Raw genomic sequence first — 16,985 nt, forward strand, 5'->3', positions numbered from 1 at the left:
TCCCTCTCTCTCTCTCTCTCTCTCTCTCTCTCTCTCTCTCTCTCTCCCCATCGCTCTCTCTCTCTCTCTCCCCCCGTCCCTCTCCCTCTCTCCCCCCGTCTCTCTCCCTCTCTCCCCCCTTCTCTCTCCCTCTCTCCCCCCGTCTCTCTCTCTCTCTCCCCGTTTCTCTCTCTCCGCCTCCCTCCCCGTCCCTCTCTCTCTCTCTCTCTCCCCCCATCTCCCTCCTCCCTCCCTGTCTCCCTCCCCCCTCCCCGTCTCTGTCCCCCTCCCTCTCTCGCCCCGCCTGTCCCCGTGTGTTTGAGTTTAATATTGTTGCGAGAATCCTCTACAATTTATGGAGGAAATGTGAATTTAATTTTTAAAAGCCCACATGGTAACTCATTTCCTTTCGATTGATCGGGCGACTGTGCGGGGGATATCTGAGGTGCTCCATCGGCTGTCATTCATCAGCCACTTTGCCTCTCGGAAGCTTGGGCCTGTTCAGTTTACCTCTGCTGCCAGGAGGGAGCAGGCAGCTTGTGGTGAAGGCTGTGCCCAGCAGGAGCTGGGCAGTCTCTCCGCTGTTTTAAACAATGCAGCCCTTGTTTTTCTTCCTCTGTTGATGAAATCCAGTTGCAGCCAGGCTTGGCGATTGGACCGGGCCCCAGTTGTTTTGACTGGGAAAATTGTTGTCACGCATCACATGGGATCATTGCGTGTGTGTGTGTTTGTGTGCATGTGTTTATGGTCTATGTGCATGTTTTTATGTCTGCGCGTGTGTTTATACGTCTGTGTGAGTGTTTAGGCAGCTGTGTGTGTGTTTGTTTAGGGTGTGTGTGTCTGTGCGTGCGTTTAGGGGGGAAAGTGTGTGTGTTTAGGGGGGAAAGCGTGTGTGTTTGTTCAGGGTGTGTGTGTATGTGCGTGCGTTTAGGGGGGGAAAGAGTGTGCGTTTATGGGGGAAAGTGTGTGTATTTGTTTAGGGTGTGTGTGTATGTGCGTGCGTTTGGGGGGGGAAAGAGTGTGCGTTTAGGGGGGGAAAGTGTGTGTGTTTGTTTAGGGTGTGTGTGTATGTGCGTGCGTTTGGGGGGGAAAGAGTGTGCGTTTAGGGGGGGAAAGTGTGTGCGTTTGCGGGGGGGAAGTGTGTGCGTTTAGTGGAGAGCGTGGCGTGCATTGGGGGGAGCGTGGCGTGCGTTGGGGGGAGCGTGGCGTGCGTTTGGGGGAAGCATGGCGTGCGTTTAGTGGGGAGTGTGGCTTGCGTTTGGGGGGAGCGTGGCGTGCGTTTACGGGGGAGCTTGCATGCGTTTGGGGGGAGTGTGGCGTGTGTTTGGGGGGGAGCGTGGCGTGCGTTTGGGCGGAGTGTGGGTACGTTTAGGGGGGAGTGTGGGTACGTTTAGTGGGGAGTGTGGGTACGTTTAGGGGGGAGTGTGGGTACGTTTAGGGGGGAGTGTGGGTGCGTTAAGGGGGGGAGTGTGGGTGCGTTTAGGGGGAGTGTGGGGTGCGTTTAGGGGGGAGTGTGGGTGCGTTTTTAGGGGGGAGTGTGGGGTGCCGTTTAGGGGGGAGTGTGGGTGCGTTTAGGGGGGAGTGTGGGTGCGTTTAGGGGGGAGTGTGGGTGCGTTTAGGGGGGAGTGTGGGTGCTTTAGGGGGGAGTGTGGTGCGTTTAGGGGGGGGAGTTGTGGGTGCGTTTAGGGGGGAGTGTGGGTGCGTTTAGGGGGGAGGTGGGGTGCGTTTTAGGGGGGAGTGTGGGTGCTTTAGGGGGGAGTGTGGGTGCGTTTAGTGGGGAGTGTGGGTGCGTTTAGGGGGAGTGTGGTTGCGTTTAGGGGGGAGTGTGGGTGCGTTTAGGGGGGAGTGTGGGTGCGTTTAGGGGGATTGTGGGTGCGTTAGGGGGGGGAGTGTGGGTGCGTTTAGGGGGAGTGTGGGTGCGTTTAGGGGGGAGTGTGGGTGCGTTTAGGGGGGAGTGTGGGTGCGTTTAGGGGGGAGTGTGGGTGCGTTTAGGGGGGAGTGTGGGTGCGTTTAGGGGGGAGTGTGGGTGCGTTTAGGGGGGAGTGTGGGTGCGTTTAGGGGGGAGTGTGGGTGCGTTTAGGGGGGAGTGTGGGTGCGTTTAGGGGGGAGTGTGGGTGCGTTTAGGGGGGAGTGTGGGTGCGTTTAGGGGGGAGTGTGGGTGCGTTTAGGGGGGAGTGTGGGTGCGTTTAGGGGGGAGTGTGGGTGCGTTTAGGGGGGAGTGTGGGTGCGTTTAGGGGGGAGTGTGGGTGCGTTTAGGGGGGGAGTGTGGGTGCGTTTAGGGGGGAGTGTGGGTGCGTTTAGGGGGGAGTGTGGGTGCGTTTAGGGGGGAGTGTGGGTGCGTTTAGGGGGGAGTGTGGGTGCGTTTAGGGGGGAGTGTGGGTGCGTTTTAGGGGGGAGTGTGGGTGCGTTTAGGGGGGAGTGTGGGTGCGTTTAGGGGGGAGTGTGGGTGCGTTTAGGGGGGAGTGTGGGTGCGTTTAGGGGGGAGTGTGGGTGCGTTTAGGGGGGAGTGTGGGTGCGTTTAGGGGGGAGTGTGGGTGCGTTTAGGGGGGAGTGTGGGTGCGTTTAGGGGGGAGTGTGGGTGCGTTTAGGGGGGAGTGTGGGTGCGTTTAGGGGGGAGTGTGGGTGCGTTTAGGGGGGGAGTGTGGGTGCGTTTAGGGGGGAGTGTGGGTGCGTTTAGGGGGGAGTGTGGGTGCGTTTAGGGGGAGTGTGGGTGCGTTTAGGGGGGGAGTGTGGGTGCGTTTAGGGGGGAGTGTGGGTGCGTTTAGGGGGGAGTGTGGGTGCGTTTAGGGGGGAGTGTGGGTGCGTTTAGGGGGGAGTGTGGGTGCGTTTAGGGGGGAGTGTGGGTGCGTTTAGGGGGAGTGTGGGTGCGTTTAGGGGGGAGTGTGGGTGCGTTTTAGGGGGGAGTGTGGGTGCGTTTAGGGGGGAGTGTGGTGCGTTTAGGGGGGAGTGTGGGTGCGTTTAGGGGGGAGTGTGGGGTGCGTTTAGGGGGGAGTGTGGGTGCGTTTAGGGGGAGTGTGGGTGCGTTTAGGGGGGAGTGTGGGTGCGTTTAGGGGGGAGTGTGGGTGCGTTAGGGGGGAGTGTGGGTGCGTTTAGGGGGGGAGTGTGGGTGCGTTTAGGGGGGAGTGTGGGTGCGTTTAGGGGGGAGTGTGGGTGCGTTTAGGGGGGAGTGTGGGTGCGTTTAGGGGGGAGTGTGGGTGCGTTTAGGGGGGAGTGTGGGTGCGTTTAGGGGGGAGTGTGGGTGCGTTTAGGGGGGAGTGTGGGTGCGTTTAGGGGGGAGTGTGGGTGCGTTTAGGGGGAGTGTGGGTGCGTTTAGGGGGGGAGTGTGGGTGCGTTTAGGGGGGAGTGTGGGTGCGTTTAGGGGGGAGTGTGGGTGCGTTTAGGGGGAGTGTGGTGCGTTTAGGGGGGAGTGTGGGTGCGTTTAGGGGGGGAGTGGTGGGTGCGTTTAGGGGGGAGTGTGGGTTGCGTTTTAGGGGGGAGTGTGGGTGCGTTTAGGGGGGAGTGTGGGTGCGTTTAGGGGGGAGTTGGTGGGTGGCGTTTAGGGGGGAGTGTGGGTGCGTTTTAGGGGGGAGTGTGGGGTGCGTTTGGGGGGAGTGTGGTGCGTTTAGGGGGGAGTGTGGGTGCGTTAGGGGTTAGTTGTGGGGTGCGAGTTAGGGGGGAGTGTGGGTGCGTTTAGGGGTGGAGAGTGGGGTGCGTTTAGGGGGGAGGTGGGGTGCGTTTAGGGGGGAGTGTGGGTGCGTTTATGGAGGGAGTGTGGGGGTGCGTTTAGGGGGGAGTGTGGGTGCGTTAGGGGGGATGTGGGTGCGTTTAGGGGGGAGCGTGACTGTGCGTTTAGGGGGGAGCGTGACGTACGGTTTAGGGGGTAGCGTGACGTGCCGTTTAGGGGGGGAGCGTTGACGAGCGTTTAGGGGGGAGCGTGACGTGCGGAATACGGGGGGAGCGTGGCGTGCGTTAGGGGGGAGCGTGGCGTGCGTTTAGGGGGGAGCGTGGCGTGCGTTTAGGGGGGAGCGTGGCGTGCGTTTAGGGGGGAGCGTGGCGTGCGTTTAGGGGGGGAGCGTGGCGTGCGTTTATGGGGGAGCGTGGCGTGCGTTTATGGGGGAGCGTGGCGTGCGTTTATGGGGGAGCGTGGCGTGCGTTTATGGGGGGAGCGTGGCGTGCGTTTATGGGGGAGCGTGGCGTGCGTTTATGGGGGAGCGTGGCGTGCGTTTATGGGGGAGCGTGGCGTGCGTTTATGGGGGAGCGTGGCGTGCGTTTATGGGGGAGCGTGGCGTGCGTTTAGGGGGGAGCGTGGCGTGCGTTTAGGGGGGAGCGTGGCGTGCGTTTAGGGGGGAGCGTGACGTGCGTTTAGGGGGGAGCGTGACGTGCTTTTGGGGGAGCGTGACGTGCGTTTGGGGGAGCGTGACGTGCGTTTGGGGGAGCGTGTGGCGTGCATTTATGGGGGAGACTGTGGGTGCGTTTAGGGGGGAGTGTGGGTGCGTTTAGGGGGGAGTGTGAGTGCGTTTAGGGGGGAGTGTGGGTGCGTTTAGGGGGGAGTGTGGGTGCGTTTAGGGGGGAGTGTGGGTGCGTTTAGGGGGGAGTGTGGGTGCGTTTAGGGGGGAGTGTGGGTGCGTTTAGGGGGGAGTGTGGGTGCGTTTAGGGGGGAGTGTGGGTGCGTTTAGGGGGGAGTGTGGGTGCGTTTAGGGGGGAGTGTGGGTGCGTTTAGGGGGGAGTGTGGGGTGCGTTTAGGGGGGAGTGTGGGTGCGTTTAGGGGGGAGTGTGGGTGCGTTTAGGGGGGAGTGTGGGTGCGTTTAGGGGGGAGTGTGGGTGCGTTTAGGGGGGAGTGTGGGTGCGTTTAGGGGGGAGCGTGGCGTGCGTTTAGGGGGGAGCGTGGCGTGCGTTTATGGGGGAGCGTGGCGTGCGTTTATGGGGGAGCGTGGCGTGCGTTTATGGGGGAGCGTGGCGTTCGTTTATGGGGGAGCGTGACGTGCGTTTATGGGGGAGCGTGACGTGCGTTTATGGGGGAGCGTGGCGTGCGTTTATGGGGGAGCGTGGCGTGCGTTTATGGGGGAGCGTGGCGTGCGTTTATGGGGGAGCGTGGCGTGCGTTTATGGGGGAGCGTGGGTGCGTTTATGGGGAGCGTGACGTGCGTTTAGGGGGGAGCGTGACGTGCGTTTAGGGGGGAGCGTGACGTGCGTTTAGGGGGGAGCGTGGCGTGCGTTTAGGGGGGAGCGTGGCATGCCTTTAAGGGGGAGCGTGGCGTGCGTTTATGGGGGAGCGTGACGTGCGTTTATGGGGGAGCGTGACGTGCGTTTATGGGGGAGCGTGGCGTGCGTTTAGGGGGGAGCGTGACGTGCGTTTATGGGGGAGCGTGACGTGCGTTTATGGGGGAGCGTGGCGTGCGTTTATGGGGGAGCGTGGCGTGCGTTTATGGGGGAGCGTGACGTGCGTTTAGGGGGGAGCGTGGCGTGCGTTTATGGGGGAGCGTGGCGTGCGTTTAGGGGGGAGCGTGGCGTGCGTTTAGGGGGGAGCGTGGCGTGCGTTTAGGGGGGAGCGTGGCGTGCGTTTAGGGGGGAGCGTGGCGTGCGTTTAGGGGGGAGCGTGACGTGCTTTTGGGGGAGCGTGACGTGCGTTTGGGGGAGCGTGGCGTGCATTTATGGGGGAGAGTGTGGGTGCGTTTAGGGGGGAGTGTGGGTGCGTTTAGGGGGGGAGTGTGGGTGCGTTTAGGGGGGAGTGTGGGTGCGTTTAGGGGGGAGTGTGGGTGCGTTTAGGGGGGAGTGTGGGTGCGTTTAGGGGGGAGTGTGGGTGCGTTTATGGGGGAGCGTGACGTGCGTTTATGGGGGAGCGTGACGTGCGTTTATGGGGGAGCGTGGCGTGCGTTTATGGGGGAGCGTGGCGTGCGTTTATGGGGGAGCGTGGCGTGCGTTTATGGGGGAGCGTGGCGTGCGTTTATGGGGGAGCGTGGGTGCGTTTAGGGGGGAGCGTGACGTGCGTTTAGGGGGGGAGCGTGACGTGCGTTTAGGGGGGAGCGTGACGTGCGTTTATGGGGGAGCGTGGCGTGCGTTTAGGGGGGAGCGTGGCGTGCGTTTAGGGGGGAGCGTGGCGTGCCTTTAAGGGGGAGCGTGGCGTGCGTTTATGGGGGAGCGTGACGTGCGTTTATGGGGGAGCGTGACGTGCGTTTATGGGGGAGCGTGGCGTGCGTTTATGGGGGAGCGTGGCGTGCGTTTATGGGGGAGCGTGGCGTGCGTTTAGGGGGGAGCGTGACGTGCGTTTATGGGGGAGCGTGACGTGCGTTTATGGGGGAGCGTGACGTGCGTTTATGGGGGAGCGTGGCGTGCGTTTAGGGGGGAGCGTGGCGTGCGTTTAGGGGGGAGCGTGACGTGCGTTTAGGGGGGAGCGTGACGTGCGTTTAGGGGGGAGCGTGACGTGCGTTTATGGGGGAGCGTGGCGTGCGTTTAGGGGGGAGCGTGGCGTGCGTTTAGGGGGGGAGCGTGGCGTGCCTTTAAGGGGAGCGTGGCGTGCGTTTATGGGGGAGCGTGACGTGCGTTTATGGGGGAGCGTGACGTGCGTTTATGGGGGAGCGTGCGTGCGTTTATGGGGGAGCGTGGCGTGCGTTTAGGGGGGAGCGTGACGTGCGTTTATGGGGGAGCGTGACGTGCGTTTATGGGGGAGCGTGACGTGCGTTTATGGGGGAGCGTGCGTGCGTTTATGGGGGAGCGTGGCGTGCGTTTAGGGGGGAGCGTGGCGTGCGTTTAGGGGGGAGCGTGGCGTGCGTTTAGGGGGGGGAGCGTGGCGTGCGTTTAGGGGGGAGCGTGGCGTGCGTTTAGGGGGAGCGTGACGTGCGTTTAGGGGGGGAGCGTGACGTGCTTTGGGGGAGCGTGACGTGCGTTTGGGGGGAGCGTGTGGCGTGCATTTATGGGGGAGAGTGTGGGTGCGTTTAGGGGGGAGTGTGGGTGCGTTTAGGGGGGAGTGGTGGGTGCGTTAGGGGGGAGTGTGGGTGCGTTTAGGGGGGAGTGTGGGTGCGTTTAGGGGGGAGTGTGGGTGCGTTTAGGGGGAGTGTGGGTGCGTTTAGGGGGGAGTGTGGGTGCGTTTAGGGGGGAGTGTGGGTGCGTTTAAGGGGGAGTGTGGGTGCGTTTAGGGGGGAGTGTGGGTGCGTTTAGGGGGAGTGTGGGTGCGTTTAGGGGGGAGTGTGGGTGCGTTAGGGGGGGAGTGTGGGTGCGTTTAGGGGAGTGTGGGTGCGTTTAGGGGGGAGTGTGGGTGCGTTTAGGGGGAGTGTGGGTGCGTTTAGGGGGGAGTGTGGGTGCGTTTAGGGGGGAGTGTGGGTGCGTTTAGGGGGAGTGTGGTGCGTTTAGGGGGGGAGTGTGGGTGCGTTTAGGGGGGAGTGTGGGTGCGTTTAGGGGGGAGTGTGGGTGCGTTTAGGGGGGAGTGTGGGTGCGTTTAGGGGGAGTGTGGGTGCGTTTAGGGGGGAGTGTGGGTGCGTTAGGGGGGAGTGTGGGTGCGTTTAGGGGGGAGTGTGGGTGCGTTTAGGGGGGAGTGTGGGTGCGTTTAGGGGGGAGTGTGGGTGCGTTTAGGGGGGAGTGTGGGTGCGTTTAGGGGGGAGTGTGGGTGCGTTTAGGGGGGAGTGTGGGTGCGTTTAGGGGGGAGTGTGGGTGCGTTTAGGGGGGAGTGTGGGTGCGTTTAGGGGGGAGTGTGGGTGCGTTTAGGGGGGAGTGTGGGTGCGTTTAGGGGGGAGTGTGGGTGCGTTTAGGGGGGAGTGTGGGTGCGTTTAGGGGGGAGTGTGGGTGCGTTTAGGGGGGAGTGTGGTGCGTTAGGGGGGAGTGTGGGTGCGTTTAGGGGGAGTGTGGGTGCGTTTAGGGGGGAGTGTGGGTGCGTTTAGGGGGGAGTGTGGGTGCGTTTAGGGGGAGTGTGGGTGCTTTAGGGGGGAGTGTGGGTGGCGTTTAGGGGGGAGTGTGGGTGCGTTTAGGGGGGAGGTGTGGGTGCGTTTAGGGGGAGCGTGGCGTGCGTTTAGGGGGGAGCGTGGCGTGCGTTTAGGGGGGAGCGTGGCGTGCGTTTAGGGGGGAGCGTGACGTGCTTTTGGGGGAGCGTGACGTGCGTTTGGGGGAGCGTGGCGTGCATTTATGGGGGAGAGTGTGGGTGCGTTTAGGGGGGAGTGTGGGTGCGTTTAGGGGGAGTGTGGGTGCGTTTAGGGGGGGAGTGTGGGTGCGTTTAGGGGGGAGTGTGGGTGCGTTTAGGGGGGAGTGTGGGGTGCGTTTAGGGGGGAGTGTGGTGCGTTTAGGGGGGAGTGTGGGGTGCGTTTATGGGGGAGCGTGACGTGCGTTTATGGGGGAGCGTGACGTGCGTTTATGGGGGAGCGTGGCGTGCGTTTATGGGGGAGCGTGGCGTGCGTTTATGGGGGAGCGTGGCGTGCGTTTATGGGGGAGCGTGGCGTGCGTTTATGCGGGAGCGTGGGTGCGTTTATGGGGGAGCGTGACGTGCGTTTAGGGGGGAGCGTGACGTGCGTTTAGGGGGGAGCGTGACGTGCCTTTAAGGGGGAGCGTGGCGTGCGTTTATGGGGGAGCGTGACGTGCGTTTATGGGGGAGCGTGACGTGCGTTTATGGGGAGCGTGGGCGTGCCTTTATGGGGGAGCGTGGCGTGCGTTTAGGGGGGAGCGTGCGTGCGTTTAGGGGGGGAGCGTGACGTGCGTTTAATGGGGAGCGTGACGTGCGTTTATGGGGGAGCGTGACGTGCGTTTTATGGGGGAGCGTGGCGTGCGTTTATGGGGGAGCGTGGCGTGCGTTTAGGGGGGAGCGTGACGTGCGTTTAGGGGGGAGCGTGACGTGCGTTTAGGGGGGAGCGTGACGTGCGTTTAGGGGGGGAGCGTGACGTGCGTTTAGGGGGGAGCGTGACGTGCGTTATGGGGGAGCGTGGCGTGCGTTATGGGGGAGCGTGGCGTGCGTTTAGGGGGAGCGTGGCGTGCCTTAAGGGGGAGCGTGGCGTGCGTTTATGGGGGAGCGTGGCGTGCGTTTATGGGGGAGCGTGACGTGCGTTTATGGGGGAGCGTGGCGTGCGTTTAGGGGGAGCGTGGCGTGCGTTTAGGGGGGGAGCGTGACGTGCGTTTAGGGGGGAGCGTGACGTGCGTTTATGGGGGAGCGTGACGTGCGTTTATGGGGGAGCGTGGCGTGCGTTTATGGGGGAGCGTGGCGTGCGTTTAGGGGGGAGCGTGGCGTGCGTTTAGGGGGGAGCGTGGCGTGCGTTTAGGGGGGAGCGTGGCGTGCGTTTAGGGGGGAGCGTGGCGTGCGTTTAGGGGGGAGCGTGGCGTGCGTTTAGGGGGGAGCGTGGCGTGCGTTTAGGGGGGGAGCGTGCGTGCGTTTAGGGGGGAGCGTGACGTGCGTTTGGGGGAGCGTGACGTGCGTTTGGGGGAGCGTGTGGCGTGCATTTATGGGGAGAGTGTGGGGTGCGTTTAGGGGGAGTGTGGGTGCGTTTAGGGGGGGAGTGTGAGTGCGTTTAGGGGGGGAGTGTGAGTGCGTTTAGGGGGGAGTGTGGGTGCGTTTAGGGGGGAGTGTGGGTGCGTTTAGGGGGGAGTGTGGGTGCGTTTAGGGGGGAGTGTGGGTGCGTTTAGGGGGGAGTGTGGGTGCGTTTAGGGGGGAGTGTGGGTGCGTTTAGGGGGGAGTGTGGGTGCGTTTAGGGGGGAGTGTGGGTGCGTTTAGGGGGGGAGTGTGGGTGCGTTTAGGGGGGAGTGTGGGTGCGTTTAGGGGGGAGTGTGGTGCGTTTAGGGGGGAGTGTGGGTGCGTTTAGGGGGAGTGTGGGTGCGTTTAGGGGGGAGTGTGGGTGCGTTTAGGGGGAGTGTGGGTGCGTTTAGGGGGGAGTGTGGGTGCTTTAGGGGGAGTGTGGGTGCGTTTAGGGGGGAGTGTGGGTGCGTTTAGGGGGGGAGTGTGGGTGCGTTTAGGGGGGAGTGTGGGTGCGTTTAGGGGGAGTGTGGGTGCGTTTAGGGGGGGAGTGTGGGTGCGTTTAGGGGGGGAGTGTGGGTGCGTTTAGGGGGGAGTGTGGACGTGCGTTTAGGGGGGAGTGTGACGTGCGTTTAGGGGGGAGTGTGGGTGCGTTTTAGGGGGGAGTGTGGGGTGCGTTTAGGGGGGGAGTGTGGGTGCGTTTAGGGGGGAGTGTGGGTGCGTTTAGGGGGGAGCGTGGGTGCGTTTAGGGGGGAGCGTGGCGTGCGTTTAGGGGGGAGCGTGGCGTGCGTTTAGGGGGGAGCGTGGCGTGCGTTTATGGGGGAGCGTGGCGTTCGTTTATGGGGGAGCGTGGCGTTCGTTTATGGGGGAGCGTGACGTGCGTTTATGGGGGAGCGTGACGTGCGTTTATGGGGGAGCGTGGCGTGCGTTTATGGGGGAGCGTGGCGTGCGTTTATGGGGGAGCGTGGCGTGCGTTTATGGGGGAGCGTGGGTGCGTTTATGGGGGAGCGTGACGTGCGTTTATGGGGGAGCGTGACGTGCGTTTAGGGGGGGAGCGTGGCGTGCGTTTAGGGGGGAGCGTGGCGTGCCTTTAGGGGGGAGCGTGGCGTGCGTTTATGGGGGAGCGTGACGTGCGTTTATGGGGAGCGTGGCGTGCGTTTATGGGGGAGCGTGGCGTGCGTTTATGGGGAAGCGTGACGTGCGTTTATGGGGGAGCGTGACGTGCGTTTATGGGGGAGCGTGACGTGCGTTTATGGGGAGCGTGGCGTGCGTTTATGGGGAGCGTGGCGTGCGTTTAGGGGGGAGCGTGGCGTGCGTTTAGGGGGGAGCGTGGCGTGCGTTTAGGGGGGGAGCGTGGCGTGCGTTTAGGGGGGGAGCGTGGCGTGCGTTTAGGGGGGAGCGTGGCGTGCGTTTAGGGGGGAGCGTGACGTGCTTTTGGGGGAGCGTGACGTGCGTTTGGGGGAGCGTGGCGTGCGTTTATGGGGGAGAGTGTGGGTGCGTTTAGGGGGGAGTGTGGGTGCGTTTAGGGGGGAGTGTGGGTGCGTTTAGGGGGGAGCGTGACGTGCGTTTATGGGGGAGCGTGACGTGCGTTTATGGGGGAGCGTGACGTGCGTTTATGGGGGAGCGTGACGTGCGTTTATGGGGGAGCGTGGCGTGCGTTTATGGGGGAGCGTGGCGTGCGTTTATGGGGGAGCGTGGCGTGCGTTTATGGGGGAGCGTGGCGTGCGTTTATGGGGGAGCGTGGCGTGCGTTTATGGGGGAGCGTGGCGTGCGTTTAGGGGGGAGCGTGACGTGCGTTTAGGGGGGAGCGTGACGTGCGTTTAGGGGGGAGCGTGACGTGCGTTTAGGGGGGAGCGTGACGTGCGTTTAGGGGTGAGCGTGACGTGCGTTTATGGGGGAGCGTGGCGTGCGTTTAGGGGGGAGCGTGGCGTGCGTTTAGGGGGGAGCGTGGCGTGCCTTTAAGGGGGAGCGTGGCGTGCCTTTAAGGGGGAGCGTGGCGTGCGTTTATGGGGGAGCGTGACGTGCGTTTACGGGGGAGCGTGGCGTGCGTTTACGGGGGAGCGTGGCGTGCGTTTACGGGGGAGCGTGGCGTGCGTTTAGGGGGGAGCGTGACGTGCGTTTATGGGGGAGCGTGACGTGCGTTTATGGGGGAGCGTGGCGTGCGTTTATGGGGGAGCGTGGCGTGCGTTTATGGGGGAGCGTGGCGTGCGTTTAGGGGGGAGCGTGGCGTGCGTTTAGGGGGGAGCGTGGCGTGCGTTTAGGGGGAGCGTGGCGTGCGTTTAGGGGGGAGCGTGGCGTGCGTTTAGGGGGGAGCGTGGCGTGCGTTTAGGGGGGAGCGTGGCGTGCGTTTAGGGGGGAGCGTGACGTGCGTTTAGGGGGGGAGCGTGACGTGCTTTTGGGGGAGCGTGACGTGCGTTTGGGGGAGCGTGTGGCGTGCATTTATGGGGGGTAGTGTGGGTGCGTTTAGGGGGGAGTGTGGGTGCGTTTAGGGGGGAGTGTGGGTGCGTTTAGGGGGGAGTGTGGGTGCGTTTAGGGGGGAGTGTGGGGTGCGTTAGGGGGGAGTGTGGGTGCGTTTAGGGGGGAGTGTGGGTGCTTTAGGGGGGAGTGTGGTGCGTTTAGGGGGGAGTGTGGGTGCGTTTAGGGGGGAGTGTGGGTGCGTTTAGGGGGGAGTGTGGGTGCGTTTAGGGGGGAGTGTGGGTGCGTTTAGGGGGGAGTGTGGGTGCGTTTTAGGGGGGAGTGGGGTGCGTTTAGGGGGGAGTGTGGGGTGCGTTTAGGGGGGGAGTGTGGGTGCGTTTAGGGGGGAGTGTGGGTGCGTTAGGGGGGAGTGTGGTGCGTTTAGGGGGAGTGTGGGTGCGTTTAGGGGGGAGTGTGGGTGCGTTTAGGGGGGAGCGTGACGTGCGTTTAGGGGGGAGCGTGGCGTGCGTTTAGGGGGGAGCGTGGCGTGCGTTTTAGGGGGGAGCGTGGCGTGCCTTTAAGGGGGAGCGTGGCGTGCGTTATGGGGGAGCGTGGCGTGCGTTTATGGGGAGCGTGGCGTGCGTTTATGGGGGAGCGTGGCGTGCGTTTATGGGGGAGCGTGGCGTGCGTTTATGGGGGAGCGTGACGTGCGTTTATGGGGGAGCGTGAACGTGCGTTTAGGGGGGGAGCGTGGCGTGCGTTTAGGGGGGAGCGTGGCGTGCGTTTAGGGGGGAGCGTGACGTGCTTTTGGGGAGCGTGACGTGCGTTTGGGGGAGCGTGGCGTGCATTTATGGGGGAGAGTGTGGGTGCGTTTAGGGGGGAGTGTGGGTGTGTTTAGGGGGGAGTGTGGGTGCGTTTAGGGGGGAGTGTTGGTGCGTTAGGGGGGAGTGTGGGTGCGTTTAGGGGGAGTGTGGGTGCGTTTAGGGGGGAGTGTGGGTGCGTTTAGGGGGGAGTGTGGGTGCGTTTAGGGGGGAGTGTGGGTGCGTTTAGGGGGAGTGTGGGTGCGTTTAGGGGGGAGTGTGGGTGCGTTTAGGGGGGAGCGTGGCGTGCGTTTAGGGGGGAGCGTGGCGTGCGTTTATGGGGGGAGCGTGGCGTGCGTTTATGGGGGAGCGTGGCGTGCGTTTATGGGGGAGCGTGGCGTGCGTTTAGGGGGGGAGCGTGACGTGCGTTTAGGGGGGGGAGCGTGACGTGCGTTTAGGGGGGAGCGTGACGTGCGTTTAGGGGGGAGCGTGACGTGCGTTTAGGGGGGAGCGTGGCGTGCGTTTAGGGGGGAGCGTGGCGTGCGTTTAGGGGGGGAGCGTGGCGTGCCTTTAAGGGGGAGCGTGGCGTGCGTTTATGGGGGAGCGTGACGTGCGTTTACGGGGGAGCGTGGCGTGCGTTTACGGGGGAGCGTGGCGTGCGTTTACGGGGGAGCGTGGCGTGCGTTTACGGGGGGAGCGTGGCGTGCGTTTAGGGGGGGAGCGTGACGTGCGTTTAGGGGGGAGCGTGGCGTGCGTTTATGGGGGAGCGTGGCGTGCGTTTAGGGGGGAGCGTGGCGTGCGTTTAGGGGGGAGCGTGGCGTGCGTTTAGGGGGGAGCGTGGCGTGCGTTTAGGGGGGAGCGTGGCGTGCGTTTAGGGGGGAGCGTGGCGTGCGTTTAGGGGGGAGCGTGACGTGCGTTTAGGGGGGAGCGTGACGTGCTTTTGGGGGGAGCGTGACGTGCGTTTGGGGGAGCGTGTGGCGTGCATTTATGGGGGGTAGTGTGGGTGCGTTTAGGGGGGAGTGTGGGTGCGTTTAGGGGGGGAGTGTGGGTGCGTTTAGGGGGAGTGTGGGTGCGTTTAGGGGGGAGTGTGGGTGCGTTTAGGGGGGAGTGTGGGTGCGTTTAGGGGGGAGTGTGGGTGCGTTTAGGGGGGAGTGTGGGTGCTTTAGGGGGGAGTGTGGGTGCGTTTAGGGGGGGGAGTGTGGGTGCGTTTAGGGGGGAGTGTGGGTGCGTTTAGGGGGAGTGTGGGTGCGTTAGGGGGAGTGTGGGTGCGTTTAGGGGGGAGTGTGGGTGCGTTTAGGGGGGAGCGTGACGTGCGTTTAGGGGGGGAGCGTGGCGTGCGTTTAGGGGGGAGCGTGGCGTGCGTTTAGGGGGGAGCGTGGCGTGCCTTTAAGGGGGAGCGTGGCGTGCGTTTATGGGGGAGCGTGGCGTGCGTTTATGGGGGAGCGTGGCGTGCGTTTATGGGGGAGCGTGGCGTGCGTTTATGGGGGAGCGTGACGTGCGTTTATGGGGGAGCGTGACGTGCGTTTAGGGGGGGAGCGTGGCGTGCGTTTAGGGGGGGAGCGTGGCGTGCGTTTAGGGGGGAGCGTGCGTGCGTTTAGGGGGGAGCGTGACGTGCTTTTGGGGGAGCGTGACGTGCGTTTGGGGGAGCGTGGCGTGCATTTATGGGGGAGAGTGTGGGTGCGTTTAGGGGGGAGTGTGGGTGCGTTTAGGGGGGAGTGTTGGTGCGTTAGGGGGGGAGTGTGGGTGCGTTTAGGGGGGGAGTGTGGGTGCGTTTAGGGGGGAGTGTGGGTGCGTTTAGGGGGGAGCGTGGCGTGCGTTTAGGGGGGAGCGTGGCGTGCGTTTAGGGGGGAGCGTGGCGTGCGTTTAGGGGGGAGCGTGGCGTGCGTTTAGGGGGGAGCGTGGCGTGCGTTTAGGGGGGAGCGTGGCGTGCGTTTAGGGGGGAGCGTGACGTGCGTTTATGGGGGAGCGTGACGTGCGTTTATGGGGGAGCGTGACGTGCGTTTATGGGGGAGCGTGGCGTGCGTTTATGGGGGAGCGTGGCGTGCGTTTATGGGGGAGCGTGGCGTGCGTTTATGGGGGAGCGTGGTTGCGTTTAGGGGGGAGCGTGACGTGCGTTTAGGGGGGAGCGTGACGTGCGTTTAGGGGGGAGCGTGACGTGCGTTTATGGGGGAGCGTGGCGTGCGTTTATGGGGGAGCGTGACGTGCGTTTATGGGGAGCGTGACGTGCGTTTATGGGGGAGCGTGACGTGCGTTTATGGGGGAGCGTGGCGTGCGTTTATGGGGGAGCGTGGCGTGCGTTTATGGGGGAGCGTGGCGTGCGTTTAGGGGGGAGCGTGGCGTGCGTTTAGGGGGAGCGTGACGTGCGTTTAGGGGGGAGCGTGGCGTGCGTTTAGGGGGGAGCGTGGCGTGCGTTTAGGGGGGAGCGTGGCGTGCCTTTAAGGGGGAGCGTGGCGTGCGTTTATGGGGGAGCGTGCGTGCGTTTATGGGGGAGCGTGGCGTGCGTTTATGGGGGAGCGTGGCGTGCGTTTAGGGGGGAGCGTGACGTGCGTTTATGGGGGAGCGTGACGTGCGTTTATGGGGGAGCGTGGCGTGCGTTTATGGGGGAGCGTGGCGTGCCGTTTATGGGGGAGCGTGGCGTGCGTTTAGGGGGGAGCGTGGCGTGCGTTTAGGGGGGAGCGTGGCGTGCGTTTAGGGGGGAGCGTGGCGTGCGTTTAGGGGGGAGCGTGGCGTGCGTTTAGGGGGGAGCGTGACGTGCTTTTGGGTTAGCGTGACGTGCGTTTGGGGGAGCGTGGCGTGCATTTATGGGGGAGAGTGTGGGTGCATTTAGGGGGAGAGTGTGGTGTGCATTTAGGTGTCTGTATTGTGTTTAGGGATGTGTGTGCGTGTCTTTAGGTATTTAGGTGTTTGTGTTTGGGCATGTGTCCGTCTTTAGGTGCACTTGTGTGTTTAAGCGCAGCTGTGTTTGTGCTACTGTCTGCGTGTGCATTGTCTACGTGTGCATCTGTGCGTGTTGTCACATGCGTGTTTATGTGTACATTTGCACGTCAGTATGTTTACATATTTTCCGTACGAGCTTCCTGTGTATCTTTACGAGCACGTGTCTCGCAGTCTCCTGCAGTGTTGTGCAATTCAGAGACCGAGTTGTTTGCGATCTTCTGTTTCCCTGACAGTTTGATGTTCTATTTGTCAAGGTCATACGTGTTCAGAGCCCAGACTCAGGAAATCAAAGAGCGTGGTGGAAACCAAACCAATGGCATTGACTTCTTCATCACCCAGGAGCGAATCATCTTTCTGGACACTCAGGTGTGGCACTCTCTCTCTCGCTCTCTCTGCTTTCTCAGTTGGTGAATTGGGATAACCAATTCTGACAGCAAATGTATCTCCGCGTGCCGTTGGATCCTTCCTGTGTTGAAATGGAGACACCTTTCCCGATTCGGTCTGTTTGTCCTGGTTTGTGAACCCCTGTCGCTCTTCTCCGCCGTATTTGAGCAGGTCACCATTCTCTCCAACAGGACGGAGAAGGAGGATTTAACCTTGTGTCTTTCACCCTCCTCACTGCAGCCTATCTTGAGTCCTGCTGTGCTCGATCACCTGATCAACAATGACCGGAAGCTTCCGCCAGAATACAGTCTTCCGCACACCTATGTGGAGATGCAGGTAACTGGTGACTTGGTTTTATTGGTGCTTTATCAAGTGGTTACCCCCCCCAGCTCCCTCTCCCACTGTTCGCCTGCCTCCCCACTCTTCTTCCAACCATCTTGACCACCCCCCCTCCCCCCACCCCCCACCCCCCCCACTTTCTCCTTCCCCCCCTCCACTTTCTCCTTGCCCCCCCCCACTTTCCTCCTCCCCCCCCACTTTCTCCTCCCCCCCACTTTCTCCTTCCCCCCCCCACTTTCTCCTCCCACCCCACTTTCTCCTCCCCCCCCACTTTCTCCTTCCCCCCCCCACTTTCTCCTCCCCCCCACTTTCTCCTTCCCCCCCACTTTCTCCTTCCCCCCCACTTTCTCCTTCCCCCCCCACTTTCTCCTTCCCCCCCCCCACTTTCTCCTCCCCCCCCCACTTTCTCCTCCCCCCCCACTTTCTCCTTCCCCCCCCCCCACTTTCTCCTTCCCCCCCCCCCACTTTCTCCTTCCCCCCCCCCACTTTCTCCTCCCCCCCACTTTCTCCTTCCCCCCCTCCACTTTCTCCTTGCCCCCCCCACTTTCTCCTCCCCCCCCACTTTCTCCTCCCCCCCCACTTTCTCCTTCCCCCCCCCACTTTCTCCTCCCCCCCACTTTCTCCTTCCCCCCCCTCCCCCCCCACCTTCTCCTCCCCCCCCCACTTTCTCCTTCCCCCCCCACTTTCTCCTCCCCCCCCCACTTTCTCCTTCCCCCCTCCCCCCCCACTTTCTCCTTCCCCCCCTCCCCCCCC

The 16,985-nt window shown here is 63.1% G+C and overlaps 1 protein-coding gene across 4 annotated transcripts in view; it reads left to right on the top strand.

The window, feature by feature from the left end:
* The window catches only part of smg9 (SMG9 nonsense mediated mRNA decay factor), a 60,029-nt gene that overhangs the window by 16,637 nt on the left and 26,407 nt on the right, over positions 1 to 16,985 (top strand). For all 4 annotated transcript variants that reach the window (XM_041176783.1, XM_041176784.1, XM_041176786.1 and 1 more), the window contains exons 7-8: positions 15,764 to 15,875; positions 16,134 to 16,229. In XM_041176783.1, coding sequence (XP_041032717.1) covers positions 15,764 to 15,875; positions 16,134 to 16,229 — 208 coding nt within the window. The remainder of the gene's footprint in view (positions 1 to 15,763; positions 15,876 to 16,133; positions 16,230 to 16,985) is intronic.

This window comes from Carcharodon carcharias, chromosome 29 (genome assembly GCF_017639515.1).
Source record: "Carcharodon carcharias isolate sCarCar2 chromosome 29, sCarCar2.pri, whole genome shotgun sequence".
NCBI lineage: Eukaryota > Metazoa > Chordata > Chondrichthyes > Lamniformes > Lamnidae > Carcharodon > Carcharodon carcharias.